The sequence below is a fragment of the Cricetulus griseus genome, chromosome 4 (assembly GCF_003668045.3).
Source record: "Cricetulus griseus strain 17A/GY chromosome 4, alternate assembly CriGri-PICRH-1.0, whole genome shotgun sequence".
Lineage (NCBI taxonomy): Eukaryota > Metazoa > Chordata > Mammalia > Rodentia > Cricetidae > Cricetulus > Cricetulus griseus.
The window spans coordinates 93898352-93922428 of NC_048597.1; the positions used below are offsets into that span (position 1 = coordinate 93898352).

A 24077-nucleotide genomic window follows, 5' to 3' on the forward strand; every position below is an offset into this window, starting at 1 on the left:
GAGGTCAATCGTCTCACCTCCAAGGCAGGTCCAAGGCTGACCAGGCCCTTCTCCAGCTTTGGGCCACACTCTGAGGCATAGGCGAGGTTCCTCTCCTGGGAGAATGTATTTATATGCTCAGAGCTTCCCCTCCTGTGTCTCTGTGACATACCGCTGTGTCCCAAGGTGGGCCGGTGAACATCCAGGGCCATCCATTCCAGGCTAAAGAGAACCAGACCTCAACATGGCCATGCTTCCTCTCTCAGGCCCTGAAGGAGAAGGGGAGGTGGGGTGCTTGCCACTCTCCCATGCTTCTGACTTGGGTGCCCCAGAAGTGTCCTGTGGTAGCATGAGGGGAGCAGGAGGAACTAAGCATTGTCACTTCCTTGTCAACCAGCAGCTGAAGACACTGATGGAGCCACAGTGCCTTTCTCCAGGCTGGTGGCTCAAAGTAGAGCTATGGGCTTATTGCCTGGAGTACCCAGGTACTGAGCAGAGGTAGCCACTGCTGGGGCCATGCTGTCTGGGGTGGAGTATGCAGCATAGAGACCTGTCACCTGCACATCGGGGAAGGACTGGTCACCACTGCCGGAGACAGGGGTCAGGCTTGGGGCTCCCAGGTCACAGCCAAGTGGGGAGTCTCCGAAGGCCCCCAGCGTCTCCAGGCTAAAGCTGTCCTCCTTCACCTCTTCCCAAAGGTTACCTTGCAAAGACAAAAGCATTTGGGTGGGCTGGCTTGGGGCCAAACAGCCCTGAGTTCAAATCCCCTTCCTAGGAAAAGAGGCAAAGATCGTGTGTGTGTGTGTGTGTGTGTATAATGTTCAAGGCTTTGTGTTTTTACAAAGAGTGGAGGGAAGGCAGAATTCTAACTCTGGTCTTCCTCCTGCTGATGTGTGTCCCTGGGGAAGCCATTTTAGTCTCTTAGCCACAGTGTAAGACAGAGATGATGCAAAAGCCCACCTTTGAGGTAAGGTGGGAACGATGAATGGAAAATTTCATTCTCATTGGATGAGAGGAGGAACAGAAAGACAGCACAACTGCGACAGACCTCTTGCCTGACTCCCCTGCCACTGGATTCTGTTCTCTACTGAGGGACAGGACACAAGGGCTGGAACACAGCAGGCACATGCATTTAGGGGTTGGATGAGTTGGGAGCCTTCATCAAAGCACAGAATACCCTGGTTAGTTCTTGGATGCATCTAGCAACAATCCTCTCACCCTTGACCTACTGAAGAGGGACACTTTGCCATAGTGTAACCCCCCCAACTTAGCATGCATAGCTTTGAAGCAATTACTGAAGAAAGTTTGAGGTAGTAGGCTTAAATTGTAGATTTGTCACTGAGTAGCCAGGGGACCCAGGCTGGTAACTCGACTTCTCTTTGCTTCAGTGTCATCAGCAGAATGAGGTCATGAGATGCCAGGGCCTTGGGGCTGTGGCAGGTGATGCCTAGGAAGTGCTTGGTTGGTATACAGCAGGTGCTTTAAGTGTTTAGTGGGTGTGGTGGTTGTCATATGATGGTGCTAAGGGTGGGTGCAGCCAGACTGCTGCTGGGCTCCCATCTCTGTCCCCAACCCCGTCCAACCCCCATCTCTTGTATCTTACCCTGAAGAGCGAAATCCATGATGCTGGGGTCCAGGGCATCCACCTCCGTGTTCATGTCAGTGCTGATGTTGAGGAAGTCCCCAGGAGGCCTACCCATGACCGGCTGAGGGAGAGGCCCTGGGCTGAGATTGGGCAGGGCATGAAGAGGTGGGGTCTGGGCTGGTGCTGGGGAGTCTGGGGCCAGGTGTGTCTGGGGTTGGACCTGGTGGTGCAAGGGGACTGATTGCAGGGACAGGGTCATCAGTGGCTTTGGTGGGAGTTGGGAGATGCCCAGGCAGCTGTGGGCCATGGCCACCGTGGTGGCATGAGTCAGCATGGGGGCCTCTGGTTCTCCTGGCTTGCCAGGACGCCGGCAGCTTTCTGGCCGGTCTGAGATGAGCTTGTCCAACTCCTCTGCAGACAAGTAGGAAATGTCACTTAGAAGCCCCGGCTGTCATCAGCCCCTAAGTCCCTGTGCAACTACCCAGGTGAATTTAGCAACCATCTTAGACTGTCTCTTCTTTGAGATAGCACCATACATTCCACACAGGGTTGCTATGGAGATATGATGCCATCCCAAGCCATTAAAAGGCCTTCAAGGAACAGGAGTTGCCATGAAATCCTAACAGCCCCTACCCTGCAGGTAGGACCTTACAGCACAGACCTGTGGCCCTAAGACTTTAATGAACTCTTTCCAGCCCCCGAAGGAGCTGGGGCAGGGAGAAAGGTCCTAGGAGACAGTCAGATCATTAATGCTTGTGGAGACCTCCCTACTCTGTGTATAGAAACAACACTGAACATCATTGTTGCCAGCTAAGAGCTGGTCCCCTTCCGTGAGAATGAATATAAGCAAAGAACAGACATCACCCTTCTCTAAAAAGGGTGCATATGTATGTGTGTGCCATGGAGCACATGGCAGGGCCAGAATATAGCCTCAGGAGTGGGTCCTTGCCTTCTGCCTTCCCCGAGACAAGGTTTCCTGGGGCCAGCTCACACCCTTCTCCACCATCCATCTTGCCAAAGGAGCGCTAGGATTACTGATGCACACTGCCATGTCCGCCATTACCTGAGCTCTGGGGATTCAAACTCAGGTCCTCGCACGGCAGTATGTGCTTTTCCTACTCAGCCGTCTCCCCAGCCCCAGAATTCACCTCTGTTTGGCTGTTGCCTTTGTCTCCTTGGATGTAGCACAATGTTGATACTGGACCATAAGGGGCCTAAGATGTAGCTAGGCCACTTTAGAGGTAAGAATCTGGAAGGCCAGACCTGCCCAGGACCTCACAGGAGATCTGAGATGAGTGGGGCCATGCTGCACCCTCCTGCCACTTTCTGCCAAAACCCTACTCTGTGCCACTCAGTGTAGCATTGCTGTCCCACTTGAACCTGGAGCTACCACTTTGGCTAGACTGGTTAGAGAGCTCCAGGTATCCTCCCATCCCTGCCTTCCCAGGACAGGGCTAACACACACATGCTAACATGTGTCACCCCACCCCCCACCCCTGGCTTTTACATAGTGTCTGTCTCTGCCAGAAAAAAAAAATGCCAGATGCTCTGTATCTGGAGCTACAGACAATTGTGAGCAGTCCAATATGTGGTGCTAAGAACACAAACTTCTGTCCTCTGTAAGAGCGGGAAGTGCTCTTAGCCGCCTGGCTATTCTCCAGCTCTCCTATTATCTCAAACACCCATTCCGATGCCATCCTACAGCTGTGAGGTTAGAAATTGGGGATGGCAGATTCGACAGCCTTTCCCATTTCTCACCAGGTCCCTGCACTTGCTGGCTTTTGACAAGGGCGGGTAGTCCTGGGAGGCGGGGAGGTGGCGGGTGTGTGTGGGGGTCAGGGGCTTACCCGGGTTGGCCATGCTGCGGTGGATGGCCGCAAGGTCCTTTCTCTTCCACTTGTGCATCTCCTCCTCCATCTTGTCGATGCGTGCCAGGTTCAGGGCCCACAGGCAACCCTTGCGTGAGGAGCCACTGGATTTGGTTTCCACCTTCTCGAAGCATTTGTTCAGTGACAGGTTGTGCCTAACCGAATTCTTCCAGCCGTCAGGCGCTGTCTGTGGGGACACATGAGTACCCAGTAGACTCCTCAGGTGATCTCTCTAGCAATTATTTACCTGTCTGGAAATGCTCAAACTCATGCCTCACAGGGTAGGACACAGGGAATTCTGTCTACAATGCAAGCTGTGGAGATGAAAGGGAAGGATGGGGACTGGCACGCAAGAGGCCCTGCCCTGGTACCCTGGGACCTATAGCTGGACCACAGCCCAGGCTTCAGGAATGTCCCTTCTGCCTCTCCCACTGGGTAGGGATTAGGGGAGACTGATCCTGATGGTTATGTAGCTGCCCAGTAAGTTCAATGCAGATCGCTTTCAAATGCTTATACTTTGTTGCTAGGCAACCAGATGCTGGGACCCAGTTCACCCAATCCATGTGTTCCAGCATTTCTACTTGGCATGTTGTCCAGGCATGAGATCCTGTGATCTGGGACTCCTGGCTGCCTGTTGGTCTTTGGGGGCGGTTTGAAGTTTACATGGTGTCTAATGGCCAACCGCACTCCAGCAACCAACAAGATCTTCCTAAGTCCTTTGGCTCTTACTTAAGGTGAGCTTGGCATCATGCTGTCCTACTGAGTTTGTGATGAACAACTAGGCTGGGCCCTCCACTCTTTACACCCCGAGGAGCATGGTGAGCTCTGCTTCATATATCAGAACCTAGTTCAAATGCCCTGTTTTCTTTGTAACTTGCACCTGTCCCTCCTATCAGGCATGACAAAACTGGGCGGGGGGGGGGGGGGAAGAGGGCTAAGAGCATAGCTCAGTTTAATGTAGAGGAAGCCCTGGATTGTAGCAGTGCTGGGGGGGGGGTCAGGTGGCTCCAGCACTACCCACCCTGAGTCAGAGTCCTCACCTTGAAGTAGGGGAAGTGCTCCTTCATGAAACTGTAGATCTCACTCACAGGCAGGCTGCCAGTCTTGCTGCTCTTCAAGGCCATGGCAATCAGACAGCTGGGACCAGAGATGGGGCCGCAAACAGGTCTCAGGTGACAGCCTGAGGTCCCCTATGCTGGTACCAGCCCTGCTACACTCCTAGTGTTAGCTCTTTGCACTTTTCCTGGGCCCACGCCTGTCCCTTCCCTAGCCTTCTCCCAGCTCAGCCACTGCAGTGACCTGAGAAATTACTATTGCTCTTTGAGCCCCCCTCCCATGGGCTTTTAGACTTCACCCAAGATGCTTCCTTCCCCACCCCAGCCTTGAATCCCAAGATACACGCTCCCTTTTCTGTAACTTTTTAATCTGAAGAAGCAGATTTGGAGAGGCCAAACCATCCGGCCTGTGAAGATGGAGAACCATGCTGATGCAGGGTTAGCTGGCCACATGCCAGTCCCTCCCAACAGTGGGTCCCACCTGGGGGTTCCCTTAGGAACCAGATCACCTTTCCTATCTGCCTAAGATGCCCCAATGGCAGCCCCTGTGCCCCACTTGTGGGTAGTCCTACAGGTAGACCTTACCTGTAGGAGTAGATGGGTTTGGGATAGTGTTTGGGGTGCAGGTCCTGTGGTGAGCGCACTGCCATGTGGGCCTGTGGGTAGGAAGGCCGTGCTGCAAATGGAGAGCCATAGAGGCCTGCAGGAGGACACTTCACAGGAAGGGACGAGGCCAGGCAGCATAGAGAGAAGGGCAATGAGACAGTGTAGAGGTAAATTACAAACCCCAGGCCAGTTTCTAACTGCAGGGATTTAAACACAGAAGCTGCTCCCGTGTCCCCAGCAAGGCATGAATGGTGCCAACACCATGGGCACATCACAAATGAGTGCAGGGTGGTATATCTCCGAGCCTGTGGTACCTGCTGGGGCCCTGGGGGCAGAGGGTACTGGAGTGGGGTGGCAGGTGAATACAGCTGTGGCACTTCCTGTAGACCCGATGGTGACGCTGACTGGCCTCCTATGGGGAATGAGTTCATTTGCTCAGCCTGGAGGGGACAAGACAGAAGGTCAGGAAGGGACAGTCACCTGCCTCCCCCTTCCCAGCCATGTGGTAGCACTTACGCTAGCTCTGGGGCCCAAACCCAGCATGCCTCTGGGGGCCATGGCAGCCTGGCCACGGAGCAGGGGGTGTGAGGTGGCACCCACATTTAGGTCTGCTGCCCCAGCCAAAGAACCTGTAGAAGGAAGGTACAAAATGGTGGCCACGATGGGAGGTGGGGGCCACCCTCCACCCCAGCACCGGGCATACCCAGCGTTTCCAAATCACTTTTCTGGAATGTGGTGGTTAGCAGTGGGGTTCCTTGAACCTATAACCTGGTGCCAGCCTCATTGTTCCCATTTCTGCTGACCCCTCACCTATTTACAAAGTTGTGATGGTTAAATGAGATGCTGCCTACCAAGCGCTTAGCACTTGATTGGGCAGGTGATAAAATCCTTATAAATGTGAGCCAATAATGATGATGACGTGATGATAGACTACCTTGGTTCCTGTCCTTCATGAGCTAAAACGCCAATTTATTGTTCATCTCCTGAAAAGTTTCATGGCTCCTTGAGAACTCTAGATTTAGATGTGCTTTTGTCCCCTCTTCCCTGAATCTCTGCTAGTCACCCAATTTTAGCACAAGGATAACGGATGTGCACCTGCTTCCAATGCTGGGCCTGTGACAGACATTACTAATCCATCACAGATTTTCATTGCATGACCTCTAATCAAGTAAAAGTGACCTGCAAAAGGCTGCTGTGTCCTGGCTTATTTTACCATGTACCAAACTTCAACAGCTTTAAGATGTCTCCTGTATGGACCACTGGCAATACCCTGTAAGAATAGTTCTGTACACATTCCCTGAAGATGAGGAAACTGATCTAAGAGGCAGGTGCATCCCAATGCTGCATAGATGTCTTCCAAGATTCTAGATTAGAGTTAGAAAACTGATCAGAAGGCCAAAGCTGGTCCATAGCCTGATTTGTCAATAAATCTTTACTGGCAGACACCTGTTTTACATATAGTTTGTGGCTGGATTTTCAGTGTCAACATCAATACTGGATAGCTTCAACTTATACTTTATGAATTAAAAGGTCTAAAATCTATTTTCAGCAAAGGTATGGCAGAGCATACCTATAATTCCAGCACTCAGGAGCTGAGGTAAGCAGATCTGGAGTTCATAGCCGGTCTGGGATATTTAGGGAGAACCTGTCTCAAAAGTAGATATTTCCTGGTCCTTCATGGGAGACATATGTTAGCTGCCTCTTGCTGTGCATATTGCACAAGAGAAATTTGCCTGGAGAGCCATCCTGCCGGATACTAATGTCCACTTCTGCCCTGTTCTTACATGGTGATAACTTTTCTGCCGCCATTCTCCATCAGTGTTGTCTTCAGTCTACTTCCTTTGATTACAGCTTCCTGTCACTTACAGAGCACCTACTAGGTGCCAAGAGTCTCTCAGAATCTTCTAGAACAGAGGGCAGTACACTTGTTTTCTAAAGGGCCAGACAGCAAAGGCTTTGGGCCTTGCCAACCATCGTCCATTTTCTTACAAACTTCAGAAAATCTAAACTCCACCTTAGCACTTGGAAGGATGGGCCTCGGCTTGCATTTGGCCCACCATGAGTTTGCTGACTGTGTGAGGTGTTTGAGATGTCCCATGATCTCTTCTAACTAAGGAAGTGTGGGCCTGCTCCCATTTTACAGATATGGACAAAGAGATCAGAGACAGAGGGACCTCTCCAGGGCCACTCATCAGGCTGAGGGCAGGGCCAGGGGTCACCTCCTCCCCTTGAGCCTACCTGGGTGTGGATGTGGCATACTGGGGCTTCCCAGGTCTATCCGTCCACTTGCCATCTGCTGCAGCCTAGGCACATCCACGGATGTAAGCCATGACAGCGACTGAAGGTCTCCAGGGAGGTCATCGTCACCCATAGTTGGCAGGAGCCTGTTCCAAAAACCAAAACCTCAAAATCCAGAACTTCTTGAGCGCCTCCATCGTGCCACTGTGGACAACTCCACACCTTGGATCATTTGAGGGATCACCATCCAAATGGGGGTACAGTGAAAATCGTGTATATAAATCCCTTCAAGCTGGCCATGTAAGACACACGAGACACCCGTGAGACTGCAGCCTCTCTCTAAAGATGCCACACTGTGCCTACCTCAACACTCCCCAAACTGCCAAATCGAAATTTAAAACACTTCTGGTCTCACTTTGCCTAGGGTATCTGCATACTGTGTCCCCTTTTACATACGGTAAACTGAGGTTCAGCACAATGGGTCACTTGATCAAGACTACTTAGCATGGCACAGCCTGCAGCCAGGGCTCTTCATTGTGACCCGGGCAGCTCCTGGAGCCCCATGAGGCCTATGGTCCTCAGCAGGCCAACAAATACATGCATGGAATGCACACATCCAATTCTGCAGAAAGAAGCTGTGCTGCACAAGGACCCCAACAACAGGGGGACTGCCTCTGGTATCCCTGAAGCTCCATGTGCCATGTGCCCAACAGCTTTGTGGTAGCATCTGTGTATTCTGTACTGGGATGTCCATGCTACACCCCAGCACTATCTATCTCATCAGTACCGGGTGCTGTCTGCTCTGTTGCCAAGAGACTAGCCACACTCGAGTTCAAACCATTGTGAGACAGGGTCTCAGAAAGAGAGGAGTGAGGGGGAACTTGTGTCCTAGAACCACAGCCTTTGGGTTCCTCCCACGTCCGCGGGGGGTTGCCACTGGCCTTTCATTCCTGCGCTCACATTCCTGTAACCTCCAAGCACACCCTCTCCTTCTTTTCCCATCTCTGTTCTCTTGTGTTTTGGAGCCACAGTGTTGCCATGAGCACCACTGCTCAGTTGTCCCAGGCCTGGGACATCAGCCCATGAAGCCGCTATCAGGTGACTATCGGCTATCTCCGCCATTGGTTGCCTCATAGAAAAACAGAGCCTGGAAATCATTTGAAAACTGGCTGGTCCGTGTCAGTGGCAACAGTTGGCCCGGCTGCTGTCCCCTGGTGGCCCATTGTGCCACAAACGACTGTTGCCCCTACGGCACGTGGCCCCCATTGTTCTGAGTCTCAGTGCTATTGTTTCTGTGGTTTCCTGAGTGCCACCCCTTTGGCCTGCTCATAACTCATCTGAGTGACAGTCCTGGCCCTGGCCTGGGCCATGCCATCTGTCTCCTAGGCCCCCAGAGACTATGGTGTAAAGGGGAGGGGTTGACCCCACTCTCTTGTCCTCACCCCACAACCAGGCAACCTCCCAGGGTTGGCTCTGCTTAGGACTTAGGGGGATGGAGAGGCATACCTCTGCCATCAGGTTTTACAAGGTGGGAACTCTGCAAGGCTCCAGGACACCAACATGGACTAGAACCTGCCAGGGGTGAATCCAGGAAGCAACGTGCACAATGGTGGAAGCTCAAGCTTGGGATTCTAATCCTGGTCTCCCTTAAGACACTTGCTAACCTCTCTGAGCCTTGGCTTTTCATCTATAAGCCACAGACAACTGTCCCTGTTACAGGACTCTGTGAGTGTCAAGTCTGTGAAACACTGAACAGTACCTGTTTCCCAACAAATACACTGTGACCATTTATTTCTTTAGCAGCCTTAACACCAATATTAGCATCACAGTTAAGAATAGCCAGGCTCAGAACCAGTGAACATACAGCCACTCCACTCACCAAGAAACACCTTTAAAGTTAGGCCCTGTGTTGTCCCCATTTTCCATATGGGGAAACTGAGTCCCTGGTCTGTCTGTCCCTGTGCCGTGAGCCATTTCCCATGGAGTGAAGACGGCCATGGGTGCTTCACCAGAGCAGGCGCTGGGTCGGGGTTGGTGCTGTCCTGGTGGTGGCCCTCCTTTCCCTGCATTCTTTTGTCCCTCCTGTAGCCACCACAATGTGCCCAACTGCCACCTCCTCATCACACCCAAACACAGACTGCATCTGCACTTCTGTCATTGCTGTTCCCTGGGGGCCTGGCCCTTCCTTGTACTACTTTCCCAAGACCATCCTAACTGCCTTCTGGGTATTTCACTTAGGATGTCCCTCACAGGTCGCCTGCCTGTGCTCTAAGGTGGTCCAGGGAAGCCAGTGTCACAGGGAGACAGCCGCACTACAATCCCAGTCTCAGCCAGGACAGAGCAGGATCATTAGGGTTCCAGGCTCCTTGGGGAGGATTCTTCCTGTCTTTTGACAGCCACATCACCTGTGCCTCAGCTCTGTCACTATCTGCCATGAGTGCTTCCTGCTCCTCATCTGCAGCTCACCAGTCTACCCTTAGCCCTCCTGGGGCTCACTGAGGACCCAGACCCTGTGTGCAACCTTCATGTGCCCATGTGGCTGGTTGAAACAGGCTGAGTCCAGGTCACCCACCCTAAGAAAGACACGAGAGTGACAGTTGGGCCTGGCCCTGCTAGAGTTGCTCTCTGCCCTCATGAATTCCTTATCTCTGAGCACCAGGATGGCTACAGATAATAGAACACCTTACTTTACAGATGGGGAAACTGAGGCTAGCACAGTAAAGGTCCCTTTGCATGCAATTGAGGCAACAAGGACTTAAATCCAGTTTCTGCTGTACTTTGCATTTTTACCTGGACCCTGTTCTCCATTCTTAGGGGTTTGCTATTCATTTTAGGGGTCCATGACACCCCTGCTGCCTCAGGCATGCAAAGGGCCATCTGTTCCTTCTTTTCCCCAACTCCTAGCCAGAATGTATGTCTTTATGTGCCAGCCCTGCTCGGCCCAGCCAACCCTGCTGCATTCTCTCGATGGAGCATTGTGGAAGGAATCCACTAGCTCCAAGCCTTGTCCCCTCCTCTCTTCAGCACACAGGTACCAGGGACTGATGCATGGGAGGACAAAGGAGAGTGGACAAAGGACAGATCCTCACTGTCCAGGCCAGGAACAAAGCAGGGTACCCCTCTTCACAGCAGCACAGGGCCCTCCAGGCTTCTTTCTCACCAATTCCTGCATCTCCCCATCCAGAAGGCACACGTGTCCAGCCTCACTTTTCCCCAGTGCCTCATGCAGTGTAAACTATGGGTCCAGGGCATTGCTACAGGAAAGAGTCCTGACTTTAGGAACTACCTCAGAAGAACACTTGATTCCTAACCTTGGTTTGCCGAACTGTAAAGTGGGTATGGATGAGAATAGTGACACCTCATACTCACAGAGCTGGTTTGGAAGGGTGGCAGAGAGGTGGTTTGGGATCTCTCTCGTTACCATGAGGGGGCAAAAGCAACAGACTGAGATGGGGAGACAGAGAGCAAGCAGCTATGGCCAGGCTCAGAAGTAACTTTTTCCCTCTGCCAGACAAAGATAGGACATGTGGAAATGAAGAAGGCAAACAATGGAAGCCTGGCCTGGGGCCTCACCAGTCTGTTCACGGTCTCCCCTGTTTCTCTGTGAGGAGAAACCCTGGGGTCACCTTGTTCCTGATTACCACATGCCTGCCAACTGGGGGTGGGGGGGGCAGGCAGAGAAAACCACCCAAGACCAGCTTTTCCAACCTGTGCCTCTCCCCCACTCTCCTCTGAATCTCTTCATCTTTGAGTCTCTGTCTCTGTCACTGACAGGCTCTGGGATGAAGTCCTGGTCTCACCCCTCCTGTGGCCCCATCCCCCACTTGATCACCATGTCCCTGCTGCCCAGCTAGCCATCAGTCAGACACCTGCAATTAACAATCACCCCGTGTTCCCTCTTAAATGCAGGTGACTCCCACACATCTTAGGGAGTTGAGTCAGCCTTTGGCTGACTGGGTGACCATACTCTGACCCAGGAGCAGTGTGAGTCCCTGAAGGAGCACTGTGAGTCCCTGGGTAGGGTGGAAATCACTGCCGAAGCCTCCAATGACTCTGCTGTGTTTTCCTTGGGGGCCCCATGCCTTCTGTTTGCTCACAACCTGTGTCTTTCCTTGCTGTCTCTGTGTTGCCAGGCCTCCCTGGCAGATGCCAGTCTCTCTGAACCCCGAAAAGTCAGTCCTATAGTTGCCTACAAACCTCCATTCTCTTGAGCCCTGCTAGAGTCCCCAGCTAAGGCAGGCACCACCCAGCTTTTTGGGGCACCTTGAGGGTCTAGAAGGGTGAGAAGGTTAATACAGGAGCTGTACCTCCTACTGGGTACAAGTGGTCCCAGGAGCCCAGGAGCCCCCACTATCTGTAGTGGGTTAGCAAGGGATTTTGTCTCTTCTACAGCAGAAGTCCCAGAGCCCAGCACAGGTCTTGCTTGGCACACAGAAGACACTCAACATAAATGCCCACTTTCTAGATGTTCAACTCTTATTCTCTTGGAGCCAAGCAGGGCTGGACGACCCAAATGTTGTCCCCCCATGGCAACAGCTCACCTTGATCTTACAGCCTCCCCCGAACCCCCCCTCCCCCGGCTGTAGCTAGTGAGAAACTGTTACATCTCCACAGACCATTCTTGTTGCCAGTCTGCAGGATTAAGCTTCTGAAGGCTGTGTTTACCCAGCTCACATACCCTTTGTAATAGCTTTCAGAAGGGTTTACAGAAAAAAAAAAAATTAAATGCTACTTAGCATGCTCAGAAATTCCCTGAAAGACAAGAGCGAGTACACGATGCTATCATGTGACTTGGGGGGGGGCAGGGAGTTGTTGTTCCCCTCTAGAACAATAGCTGGCTTGGAACTTGGGGTGTGTGTGTATGTACGTAAGGACGTGTGTACATTTGGGGGTGAGTAGCATGACTGGACTCCAGCAAGGCTAATACTTCTTGTCTATGCAGTAGCTGGTCTGCTATTCAATATACTGAGGATGGAGTATGGAAAGATGTTTGTATCCCTGATAGTCTACCTGGGAGGCTCCAGCTGGTGGGTGGTGCCTCCCCTTATGAGTTTCAGGCTTCCACCTGCATACATAGCTGCCCATGATTATGCAGTGTTTGTCTGCTCACCCATCCACCCAGTCAGTCAACACTGAACTAGCCACTCTCTGCCCACTGAAGAAAACCACTGTGTTTGTGTGTGTGGGGGGGGGTGTGGGGGTGTGGCGGAGGCATTGGCAGAGGTGGGGGAGAACTTCCTTTCCCCAGGGTCACTGCCTTTTTTTTAGGGCAGACCCTAACATTTTGGGAAGTCAATGATCAGGGCAAGGACTCCCCGTGGAGCACAATGAGTAGGTGTGGGCCTGAGAACGCACCAGTGCTTCTTCCTTGCTCTGCAGAGAGAAGGTGCTGGGTCTCACCTCTCTGAACTAAGTTCCAAAAGTTGAGGCATCTGCTCAGGGTTTTTTCCCTCCTTCCCCTCCCCAAACATAAGCCTGTGGGCAAGTGCCGGCCACTGTCCCTAGTTTTCTTGTCTATAGTAGGAGCGGGATCATCGCTGTAAGGATAACGGGTGAAGTGCACTTGCTGGGACTGAAACTAGCACCTGGTAGGTACTTCGAACTCCATTCCTCAGAATTCTGGGAATGGAATTCCCTCCCACCCTCTGGGCAAAGAAGAAACCCCAGCTAAAGCTAGCAATGCTCAAGGCTGCTCCGGGACAGAGCTGCACTCTGGCTGCTCTGGTGTCAGCTGCTAGGAAGAAGAACTAGCGATGGCTTGCTGTCTAGGCTTCCACCACTGACCCCTGACAGCTGCCCCAGAACTGGGCGGTTGGCTGAAGCCAGCAACCTCCCGGGATGTGGGCATTGAAAGTTTAACTAACGGCCAAACTAGCCCCAGGGGGGATGGAGCACCAGGCAGCTGCTTGTGGCCTGCATGGGGGCCCCTGAGGTGGCTGGAGTCACAGCCTATGGATCTAGTCCTCAGAGCGGTCCCTGGAGACACAGGAGTGCAAATGAGAGGCCCACAAACTTCTCCCGAGCTATTATTCAGGGACAAAAATGGGAGTTGTTGGAAGCAAAGTAATTACAAAATTTCCCTGCCAGGATCAGGCACTATCTCAGGCGGGCTCACCGCCTTGTATGCCTGCAGCAGGTACAACACCCCCCCACCCCACCCCCCCCACCCCACCCCCACCTCCGCCCCCAGCAGCCTGCTGATTGGTTCTCAGGGGTTCCATTTGAGAAAGAGGATCAGAGAGAGCAGTAACTTGTGTGTGTGTGTGGGGGGTGTCACACAGTGCTGAGGTAGTGTGTTCTTTACCAGTGGGGGTTTGAGGCTAGGGGCAGGATGACCATGGGGTGTGTGGCAACTTTAGGGTGGAGTCCCCACTTGGCCTGTCACTTCCACGTCATCTTTTTTTTTTTTTTTTTCCCATGTCATCTTGCTAAGGCATTCATTCCCTTACCAGACTGGCATGGGAATGCTGCCCTCGCAGGATGGGTTGGGGACCACCCTAGTCACCATTTATGCAGTAAATCTGCTGCAGAAGCAGTGACAGCCTGAAGGGGTCCTCAGCTGTTGCAGTGAAGGTTAAAGTGTTCTGCCATCTTGATGCTCTAACTGTCCAAGGGCTGGGTCCAGTAACCTCTGGATCCGGAGATGATAGCACTGGACCTGCTTCTAGTCCCCACTTGCCAGCGGGTCAGTGAGCAGGCTACACCTGCCAACCCCCATAAGGGTGCTCTCTGTCTGTCTTACCCTGGTTTTATTGCTGGGCGGTGCACAGTGCTGCAAGCAGTTTTTGGGCTGCACTGGCCTGGGCATGTAGCCCAAGCCTCATGGGAGCCTCCATTAGGCAGCACGTGTACAACCCCATTCCCAGATTCCATCTCCAGGCTGCCCGCAGGCCCTCCTTGTTTCTGACACCCACACAGTCCATCCAACATGGCTAAGTTGGAAGCAGCAATAACGACTAGTTAAGCAGCCCATGCTCTGCAAGCTTTGTCGTTAATCCCCATGGCAGCTTAATTGTGCCCATTTAAATTTTATTTTTTTTATTATTTGGGGGAGCATGCATATCACAGTATATGTGTAGACGTCAGATGATAATTTTGTGGCGTCTCCTTCCACTTTGTCCATGGGTTCTGGGGATCAAACTCCGTTCACCAGCTTGCACCACAAGCACCTTTATCTACTGAGCCAGCCCTGCTGACTTTAAAGACAGAAAGTGACCCATCAGCAGCAGGCCCGGGGACTGACATATGTCTGACTGACAGTCTTTATCTATCCTATTTCCTTTCTTGACCCTATGGAAGTGGAATCAGAACCCATGCCTTGAGCCCAGGGGAGAACTGGCTCTCACGAGCCAGGCCTGCTGGGTGTCTGTTAATTTCATAGTAGTTTCTATTGTCCATTGCATTAAACCAATGAGGGCTCAAAGGTGATGTGGTCCAGGAGCATCATACCATGGGCATATGGCTGAGCCAGAAATGGATGCTTGGTTGCCATAGCAACCCCATATTGTGGGTGCCATTTATCTCCATTTTACAGATGGAGAAACTGAGTCTTAGAAAGTGCCAGAGAAGCCAGGTTTACCCAAGTTAGAAATGCTCACACAGCCCCCACTCATGATTATTTACCCCTGACAGCAAGAAGGACACTCAGGGTCATAGGCTGTGTGATGCTGGCCTCACCTGAGTGTTGAGCTCAGCAGAGTCCAGGAATGATGGGTATAGGAACTGCCTTTGCACCTGCTCAGGTGCTGCATACATCCACATACAAGTACACGTATACACACACACACACACACACACACACACACACACACACACACACGTGCATGTACACACCATAAAATAAACGTAGCCCTTTGAATTCTTGGCTTCCTTTGTGTCCACAAGCAGCCTTCTAATTGGAGGCAGCTTGCTACCTCAGCAGGCACTGCTGGTGTCACAGTGGCCCCTGGGCCAGACAGCCCTTGGGTAAACAGGGTTGATCTGAGGTGACAGCCTGTCCTCCCAGGGCAGCCCCCATCCTGGCCCCACTCCTCCACCAAGACATGGTGTGGGCTTTAGGGCCCTGGGAACCAGGTCAGGCTACCCCATCTCAAGGAAGAGAGGCTCGCAGGGGACCTTGGGCCATTCCTTCTCCCCCTCTCTCCCTCCCAACTGTGTGTACTTGACTGAGCTCCTCTCTGGGCCTGAGTTCTTTCTCTTATAAAGGTTTTGTTTTGGTTTGGTTTTTGGCTGAAACTCTCATGGCTGTCCCTCAAAAAGGCAAGGGTCCACTAGGTTGCCCCACCCTCACCTGAACTTTGATTTTACTTGGGCTTTACTTCCTGTCTACTTGGCCCATAGAGCTCAAAAGAGATCCTGTGATCATCTAATTCAACAGCATCATTTATTTACATGAGGAGGAAACAAGGCCCAGAGGGGGCAATGGGCTTGCTAAAGCTCACACAGCTGGGCTAAGAACTCATAAGTTCCAACCTACAACCTCCCAATACCCACGGAGGGTAGAAGCCAGTTTTTCCAGAACACTTTTCGGGGGACATTCCCTGGAGCCCCTGCTGGGGTCACTGGGTGGGAAGCAACAGTTGCTGCTGTCACCAGGCTGCCCACAGTCTAACCCAGGAGAGACTGTCCCTTAGAGGGGACATTGCAGAGAGAGCGTCTCTGAATTTGAGAGTCTCTAGCATTCAGCACACAAGCAGGGCCCCTCACCTGTATTCCTGCGGAGACCGGTGGTGACTGAGCCCGGAACTTCTTATCATTCCCGACATTTTGGGCAGAATGTCACTTTGTATCATCTCCTTGGGGGAGGGGGGAAGTTCCCATTAGCATCGGTGTAGGCAGGGCAGAGACCTGCAGCTTCCCACAGTCGGAAGCTAATGACAAAGGGTCACAATCCCAGGAAAATCCTACAGGAGTTTAAGAGCCAAGTGAGGAGAATGGGTGAAATTCCAAGTTCTTTCAAATTCAAGGAGGAGGGGGGAGGGGGAAGCCCCTAAATGGAAATGTCAAGCTTTGGAAAGCCCTGGCAAAATTGAAATCCAAAGGACTCTGTTTGCTTCCAAGCCCCCATTCTCCACCGCTATTCAGCTACAATCAGCTTAAAAATGCTATCATCAGAAAAGTGGGACTTAGTGGGTCCAGGAACCATCCGCAGGGCTAACGCCGTGGAGGAGACTCCAGACGCAGGTGCTGGGAAACCAGTCCATGCACTACGCCAGGCACCACGCTATCCACCCGGCCACCCACAAACACTGCATTAAATAAGATTCCCGGGCCCCCCTTAGTACTCCAAGCCAGGCCTGAAGCAGGCGTGGGAAACTTCCAGCCCCACTGGGGGCCTCCCGTGGGTCGGATGGGGCACACAGCAAGGGCTGAACCGTAGTACCTGGAGCGGATCCGGGGCACGCTGGGGGCGGCGCTGGGGGCGGTGTTGCGGCAGGGGGGACTCCCTTGCGCTCGCCCCTTGCTGTCCGCAATTTGGCCGCCGTCGCAGCTCGAACCGTTTTTAAATTTCCCTCTCTGGAGCTGTCCAGCTCTGAGCATGCGCGGTAGTGTGACGGGGCGGGGGGGGGGCTTTTTCTTTCCCCCTCCTTTTCCCCAGGGGTCAGTTACAGGGCAGGGTCAAGGGGATCTCAGCGGGCGAGTCCCAGCAGCTCAGCCTCCTGCGCCCCCGGGGCTCCCGTGCTTGGGGTGGGGTGATCACTGGGGGAGAGACACCCCTCTTCCAACTTTGCGAGCATGCGTAAGGGATGATGGGCAGGGCTGAGATGCAGATGCTGCAGACAGAGGACCTGGAAGAGGAGAGAGAGGCGCACGCATTGAACTGGTCCCCCACGTCCACCACCCCAGAATGTTCTGGGCCACCTGTGGCTCCGAGAAAGTTGAGCCCACACCACACAGGGGACCGCGATAGGGCCCCGGGAGCGCAGCAGGCCGTTGGAGACAGTGGCCCGCCAGGGCTCCCGCGTTGCTCTGTGCTCCGCCCCGCTCCCGCCGCGGGAAAGGTGGCGCGCAGTGCAGGAGGGCCCCCTGGACAGGGCTCCACAACTCCACACCTCTCTGGACTGTCGCTCGCTAGGGAGGTCAATGGCTATAGGGACCCTCTCTGCCTGGGGATGCCCCCTGCCCCATGCCCCCTGCCCCATGGCCCCTTGCGTGGGCTCGGGTGGCACTGCTGCCCACGGGACAACCACACCCTACGTGCTCCCCGGCTCAGCCAGCCCTGACTGTCTCCACGTTGGGTGTCCTGCACTGTGACCTTAAGTTCAGGTCGAGCCCCGGCTTCTAAGGCTGGGTGTCGGAGTTTCAGCCCTATCTAGTCCATGTCCCCAACCCCTGACACCTGGTAGTTATGTCCTTGACACCTGGCCGTGGCTTATAGCACCTGAGCACCCTCAATTCCTCCCTCCTCTTCGCAGAGTAAATATGTTGGCTTGGGCTTGCATTCACCGAGGAGAAACAGTTTCCAGAAGTTGATCCCAATTAATAAGTTGGGAAACTTAGCGGTTTTCCTCTCTCTGACTGGCTCGTGGACCTGGGCTGGTTACAAAGGTGAATGAAATTGTTCACATGGTCTGTGTTGCTTTGACCGTCCCCAGATGGCTCACGACTAGTTTCACCTGTTTGGTTGTATGCAACCCAAGCGTTTGTGGGTCCCTTCCCCTACTCCCTTCCCTTCTCCAATAAAACTTATCACCTAAGTTCTGCCTGCATGGTGTATTTGATTCTTAGCTTCGCTTTGAGGTAATCCTGCTTTCCATTAAGATGGGATACAGCTCCTTAGAGGGGCTGGGAAAGAAGTTCTGTGTTCTGAGGGTTAGTGTGGCCATTAACAATGAAACCTGTAGATTGTTATGGAAAAGAAGGCCAGGGGTGGAGAGGGTGGGAGAGAGAAGGAAGAGAGGGAGGGGAGGAGGGAGAGAAAGAATACTGTTTATGAAAACTCTGGCTTCTCTGAGTTTTGGCTGGGAACTGTCATCATTTTAAACTAAAAAACAGAAATTTGGAGTTCTTTGCTTGGGGATCAGTTGGAAAAAATGACACCCAGATACCACTGCTAGGATGATTCAGAAACACTTTGATTAAATTAATGCATCTCTCCACTCCCAGGCACCTGGTGACATTGGAACCCCATGAGCTGGGGACAATTATTCTTTAACAAGTGCCATTTCTACAATCAAGGGGAGTTGAGGCACTTGGGCTGGGGGAGGGGACCCATCTTGAGCCAAGGGTGACCAGCCCTAGTCTGCCTTTCTTAGTTAAATGGAAAAGGACACAGTCTACCTGTCCCCACAGCTTCCTGTGTAGGGAGGGGACCCCAAGCCTCATACTGAGTCTGATTTTGCTAGCACACTTAAGATTTTTGAGAGCAAGAGCCCCATAAAGACATATCACAGACATATCCCTAGAGAGGAAAATCTTGAAGCAGGAAAGAGCAGGGTAGGTAGCTTTTGTTTGTCCTAATCTGGGGCTGTGTGTCTTATGTTTTAAAGGTCAGTTCTGAGGAGACTTAGGGTACTTGTGACTGGGAGAAAGTATTTGTCCCTGCTGTTGCTGTTGACTGAGCTGGTGGTAGCCAGTTTAGTGGTAGCTGGGAACATTTCATTTATCCTACTAAACGGGTTTGGACAGTGTTCTCACTGAACTGACAATGCTAACTCACTAGTGAGGTCAAACAAACCAGGTTTTCTCTGGCTGAGAGGTTCAGTTTCATCACAGGTCATGAGAAGTTCTCTGGCTTTCCCCTTGCTAACTGTACAGATCATCTGCAGCATCAGGACTGATTCTCTCTCTTCCTACCCAGGAGCCACCCAAGCTGCTCAGCCTAGTGAACTGCGGGGCGTGTCTGAGAGGAATCACTAGGATCTTTCTTCACTCAGAACCGCCCAGGGTCACAGCCCCTGGCTGTGTCAGGCACAGGGTGGGCACTTGAGAGCCAGGGGTATATTTTTTTCCTGGTTTTGTCAACTGCTAGAAACAAAAGTTACTTAGGTGACTCAAATTTCTCAATGGAAACAAACTCTTCAGCATCCTCTTCAGCAGGTGACCATGACGGTGGTTTCTGAATCTGATTTCTTCAGGTTCAGTAGCCCAGGGAGACCACTGCCAAATTTCTGAAAACAGTCCTCAAATACTGAAACATGGACTCTTTCTGGGGAGATGGTGGAGGTCGTTGATCTCTTTTACTCCCACCTGTGTGTCAGAGTCCCTTTGGGGCATGCCTATTGAGGGCCTGCCACTAACTTAAGTTAGTTATTTTACCTTTATGAAATCGGGTTGTCCCCACCTAGACCCAGGTCAGTGGTTGTGGCGTTTACATCTCATGAAAAGGCACAGGCTATTTATAAAATCAATCCAGTTAAGGAATGTGGGACAAATTGCAGGAACTTCTGTTTGGTTTTGAAGAATTTCCTTTCCTTCTCAGTTTAGAATAACCTCATTTGGTTTTGTAGTTGTCATCAGTATGTCCAAGGATTCTTATATGCTCTTTTTTCCTTCTGGGTGTATGACTTTGAGATTTTTTTTCTTTAGGTTCTAAAGAACAAAGCCCCCCCCCCCCCGGGATTTGAAAGAAGTGTTAAGACTGCTGAATTGAATGAGGAGTCTTTTGGTCAGGTATAAAAACTCTGGCGCTTCTGGAGCCCCTGGGCTGTGTGTCTGCTCTGGCCTGAGCTGTGATGGAGGGATCCACAGGCTGGAAATGGGTCTGTGATAGACTCCGAAGTTTCTTGAAGTTAAGAACCAAGTACATGCACATTGGTAGCAGATTCCCCATATAAATAAAGAGGACTTTGCTTTGGGGACGAACTTCATGTTGTAGTTCCAGCGAATGTGGTCTTGGGTGTGATAATGCCAGCAGTTTGCCTATTTGGCTTAAACCTTAAAAGGGCAAAGTCACATCAAAACTATAATGGATGCCTACAATCAAAAACGTTTCACCTTGGCTATTGCTTGGTGGCTATTACTAAATGTACATTTTGATTATTACATTGTTAAGTGGCAGTCATTAGTCAAATTTCTGAGACCCCTTCCAAATCTCTGGAGACATGATGGGTCGTGTGGCTTAATCTTAGCTGGAAGTGCTTTGGGGGAGTGAATAACTTGTCTTGGCATCTCCTGCCGAGCAGCTTTGGGCTGTTTGGCCTTCCTGAAGGAGTGGCAGCCTCAGCCTGCAGGACTGAGGCTTAACGGGGGCACAAGGCACTCAATGGTGAGGGTGGAGTTTCTGGGTGGTTCTGCAGTGTGGGCCTCCCATGCAAAGGCAGCAATCGACATCTTTGTTTTGAGAAGGATATCGACTTTTTAAACCAATAAAATTGGGTTTTCGCTGAAGTTGCCAGGAAGGTATGCTACAGCTCTGATGCCAGGAGGGCTGGCTCCTTCAGGGTGCTGTCTATGCTGTGATGTGCTCTAGGTTCTAGTCCTCAGACATCATCAGGAAACACATTCTACTATGAGCAGTGGGGACAACTGTCTTGCCTCTGAATTCCATAACAGATTTCATTTAGCCATTTTGTGTATCTTTTCCTACCATGCAGGGCTTACTGCTTTTGCCAGGAGCCTGCTCTCTTCAATATCACAGACTGATTTCCAGGGCTTCTCCTCTGTTCATAAAGGTCTCTTAGTAGTTCACTGCTCAAGAGACCATCCGAACTGGTGCTTTCCCTGTGAGCAATGTGATCCCTCCAATGCCACAGAACCTTTAGTGGGGTTTGAAGAACTGTATAGAACTTTTTCTCAAGCCTGACAACTCCTTTTTGGTCTGACAGTCTCCCCTGTAACAGAGTCCTCTCTGACACTGCTCCCCAGTAACAGGGTCCCCTCTGACAGTGCTCCCCTGTAACAAAGAGTCCCCTGTTCCCAAGGTTCTAGACTGGGATATCTCCATCCTTTTCCATTTGTTTCCAAAGTGAAGATAAACAGTAGCATGGAAACTGTTTGGATGTTTCTTGGTAGCCTCCTCTCTATTGCAAAGTAGCAGTTCCCTGGCTGTTTGTTTTAGAAGTGGTAATGTCTCATTGTAACAAATTATACTTAAAAATCATTTAGTGTGAAATTGCAGATTAATCCCACAGGGACCGGGTATTAACAATTCCCCAGCCCTTTGGAGCATACAGATGGTGAATCTGGAGTTTACAATGGGAACAATCGCTGATTACATGCATGGGTGTAACGGACTAAAAAGACCTCCCCATCTCAGGCTGAAGAATACGGTGGAGGTCCTAGTGCCTGGCCTGTTCAGGAAACTTTAGTCCCTAAGAATGTCGATTACTGTATGTAGGCTTCTACAGCCATTCTGTGTGCTCTGAAATCCCTCAAGTGAGTGCATGGAAAGTGTTCACTTCTCTGAGTGTGCTTAGCTTTAACTCTTCAGAGTGCATCAGACTGTTTAAGCACAGTGTCATGGAGAAGCCTGTAATGGCAATGTGGTAGATGTGTCAGCTGAGAGTCTCTTGTGGGAATAGATACCTGCTGCTCACTATCGGAAAGAGTCCTTTGTGCACTCTGCAGATGGAGGTGGGGCTGTCACTGACTCAAAAATTAATCGGTGTCTGACCTTTATAAAGACAACTCGAGTACAATGACCTGATTTTGAGACTGTCAACCAGCTGAGCCCCCAGCTGAACAGTCATGATGTTGCGAATGAGTGTGGCGTGCTTGAACGAAATATGTGATTGAATATATAATCACCTTATAGTCAGCTGGAATTTCAATTAATTACAGATGGTCATAAACAGGCTGGGTTCAATCCCCATCACTCATCCGTAACTCCAGTCCCTGGAGAACTGAGGCTGTCTTGTGACCTCAGGCATCACACACACCCACATGGGGCACAGACATATGTGCAGGCAAAACACCCATACACATAATTTATTGAAATGCCTGAAGTGGAACCAGGAAGCTGGACACTCATCCTTGGATAGGACGAAGTTGCTTTGCCTGGGGTTCTGTGAACTAGGGACTCAGCTGACAATAAGATGATTAATCAAGACTTTGTGTCTAAGTATGCCACACTCATTTTCAACATTAGGAAGGCCAAGGAAATTTCAGTTGCACCTGGGTCCTCTGGAAGAGCAACTGGTGCTCCTAACTACTTAGCTATCTCTCCACCCCTGGCAAGCATTTTTATTCCAAGGGGTAGAAACAGTACCCTCTGTTGGAACTGGGCTGCTCCCTACCTGTTCTCAAGAACACAAAATTTTAACCCTTTAAAAGCTTGCTGTTGTCCCCTCTCCCTGTCACAGGGTCTGGGGACCAGCCTGACATGGGATAGAGAGTTTCAGAAGACAATTGATACAAACATGCTGGAGTCTGAGATGGGAGGCCCTCTCCATCCCCAGAGTCCACTTTGAACATGGCTAAACAGCACACAACAGTTTGCCAATACAACATTACTGCTGCTTATCCTCGAAGCCAGGGATTTGGGACAGTGTCGGGCTAGCTCAGGAATAATGGCAAGTCCGGTCTCCTGGGCCAATTAATTATGTCCCCAGAAGAGGCTTTACAGTCCTCTCTTGAAGGGACGCCTATAAAGCGTCTCAGGCTAATGCTAGTGGTACCCAGCAAATGGTGCTTATCAACTGCCCCTCTGGCAATGGGCTGGATAATGTCTCATTCAGCGTAGCCAGTCAGCCTTTGCTGCAGAAACCAATGACACGGTAACCTTGATTATGACAAAGACCCATTTCTTGGAAGTCTTTTTAAAAATTAATTTATTTTGTATGTGTATGTGTGCACATGTGTGGTTTTCAGATGATAGTTTTCTCACTCACCATGTAGGTCCCAGGACTGAACTCAGGTTGCTAGGTTTGGCTGCAAGCACCTTTACTTTCTGAACCATCTTGCCTGCCCTGGAAAGTCTATTTCTATCCAGCTGAAATATCCATTGAAGTGTCAGATGCAAAATTTATAATCTGCTGGTGCACTGTTTAAAATAGGAAGAGATAGCCAGAGGTGATCAAACTCGGGCTATACCTCAAAGTATTAAGTAAATATCCATTGGGTCTATACAGACAAAAATAAAAAGAAATACTCCTTACAAAAGAACTTCAAGTTGGGCGTTGTTGGTGCACACCCTTAATCCCAGCACTTGGCAGGCAGAGGCAGGAGGATGCTGCAAGCTTGAGGTCAGTATGGGCTACAGAGTGGGACCCTGTCTCAAAATCTCAAAAACCAAAATGGGACATACCAACACAGGCTTCTTAGTTGAGTGAAACACATCACATAAAAGTCCAGTTACAACAGGTGGGTGGGGGAATCCATGGAAACTCAACACTGACTCTGCAGCTGGTTGTATTCCAAAGTTACTGCAAAACACAGTTAATTGGTCCAATACAAACCCAAAGGAATAGGAAGCAGGAACATGAACAGACAGACACCTGTCCATACGCATAGTGACATTACAACAGCCCAAGGTGGGGGGAGACCCAGGTATCTATGGACGGATGGATGAAGAAGCAAGATGTGGCGCATCGTGTGTGCTGTGGAGTATTTATTATTCAGCTTTGAAAAGGAAAGAAATCTTTGTTATATGTGGCAACATGGATAACCCTTGAGGACGCTATTCAAAAGTTTCTATACCCTGATAAGCCTCTCTGCTAATGAAACAATCCAAATCAGACCAAATCAAACCGAATCAAACCAAATTAGAAAAAGCCCACCTTAAATGGATACAATGCTCCTAGATGGCCTTCCAGTCCCCCAGAGAGGAGACAGGAAAGGGAGGCAGGAAAAACCATGAGTCTGTTC

General features: G+C 51.1%; 1 protein-coding gene across 1 annotated transcript; it reads right to left on the bottom strand.

Moving 5' to 3' along the window:
- Positions 1–425: 425 nt before the first annotated feature.
- Positions 426–16123, bottom strand: Foxn4 (forkhead box N4). Its single transcript, XM_027416087.2, has 9 exons — positions 16038–16123; positions 7332–7477; positions 5610–5722; positions 5408–5533; positions 5073–5200; positions 4473–4569; positions 3412–3619; positions 1583–1975; positions 426–682 (listed from the first exon to the last, which is right to left on the bottom strand). The coding sequence occupies exons 1-9, from the start codon at positions 16121–16123 to the stop codon at positions 426–428; spliced, it is 1554 nt and encodes a 517-aa protein (XP_027271888.1).
- Between the last annotated feature and the right edge of the window lie 7954 nt (positions 16124–24077).

Bases quoted from the DNA above. Each gene is read 5' to 3' on its own strand.
- Foxn4 (XM_027416087.2), bottom strand. From the start codon at position 16,123: ATGATACAAAGTGACATTCTGCCCAAAATGTCGGGAATGATAAGAAGT. The intron at 4,570-5,072 runs GTAAGGTCTACC...CTCTGGTCCCAG, and splicing joins AAACCCATCTACTCCTACAG to CTGTCTGATTGCCATGGCCT. The intron at 1,976-3,411 runs GTAAGCCCCTGA...ACTTGTCTGCAG, and splicing joins CCGCAGCATGGCCAACCCGG to AGGAGTTGGACAAGCTCATC.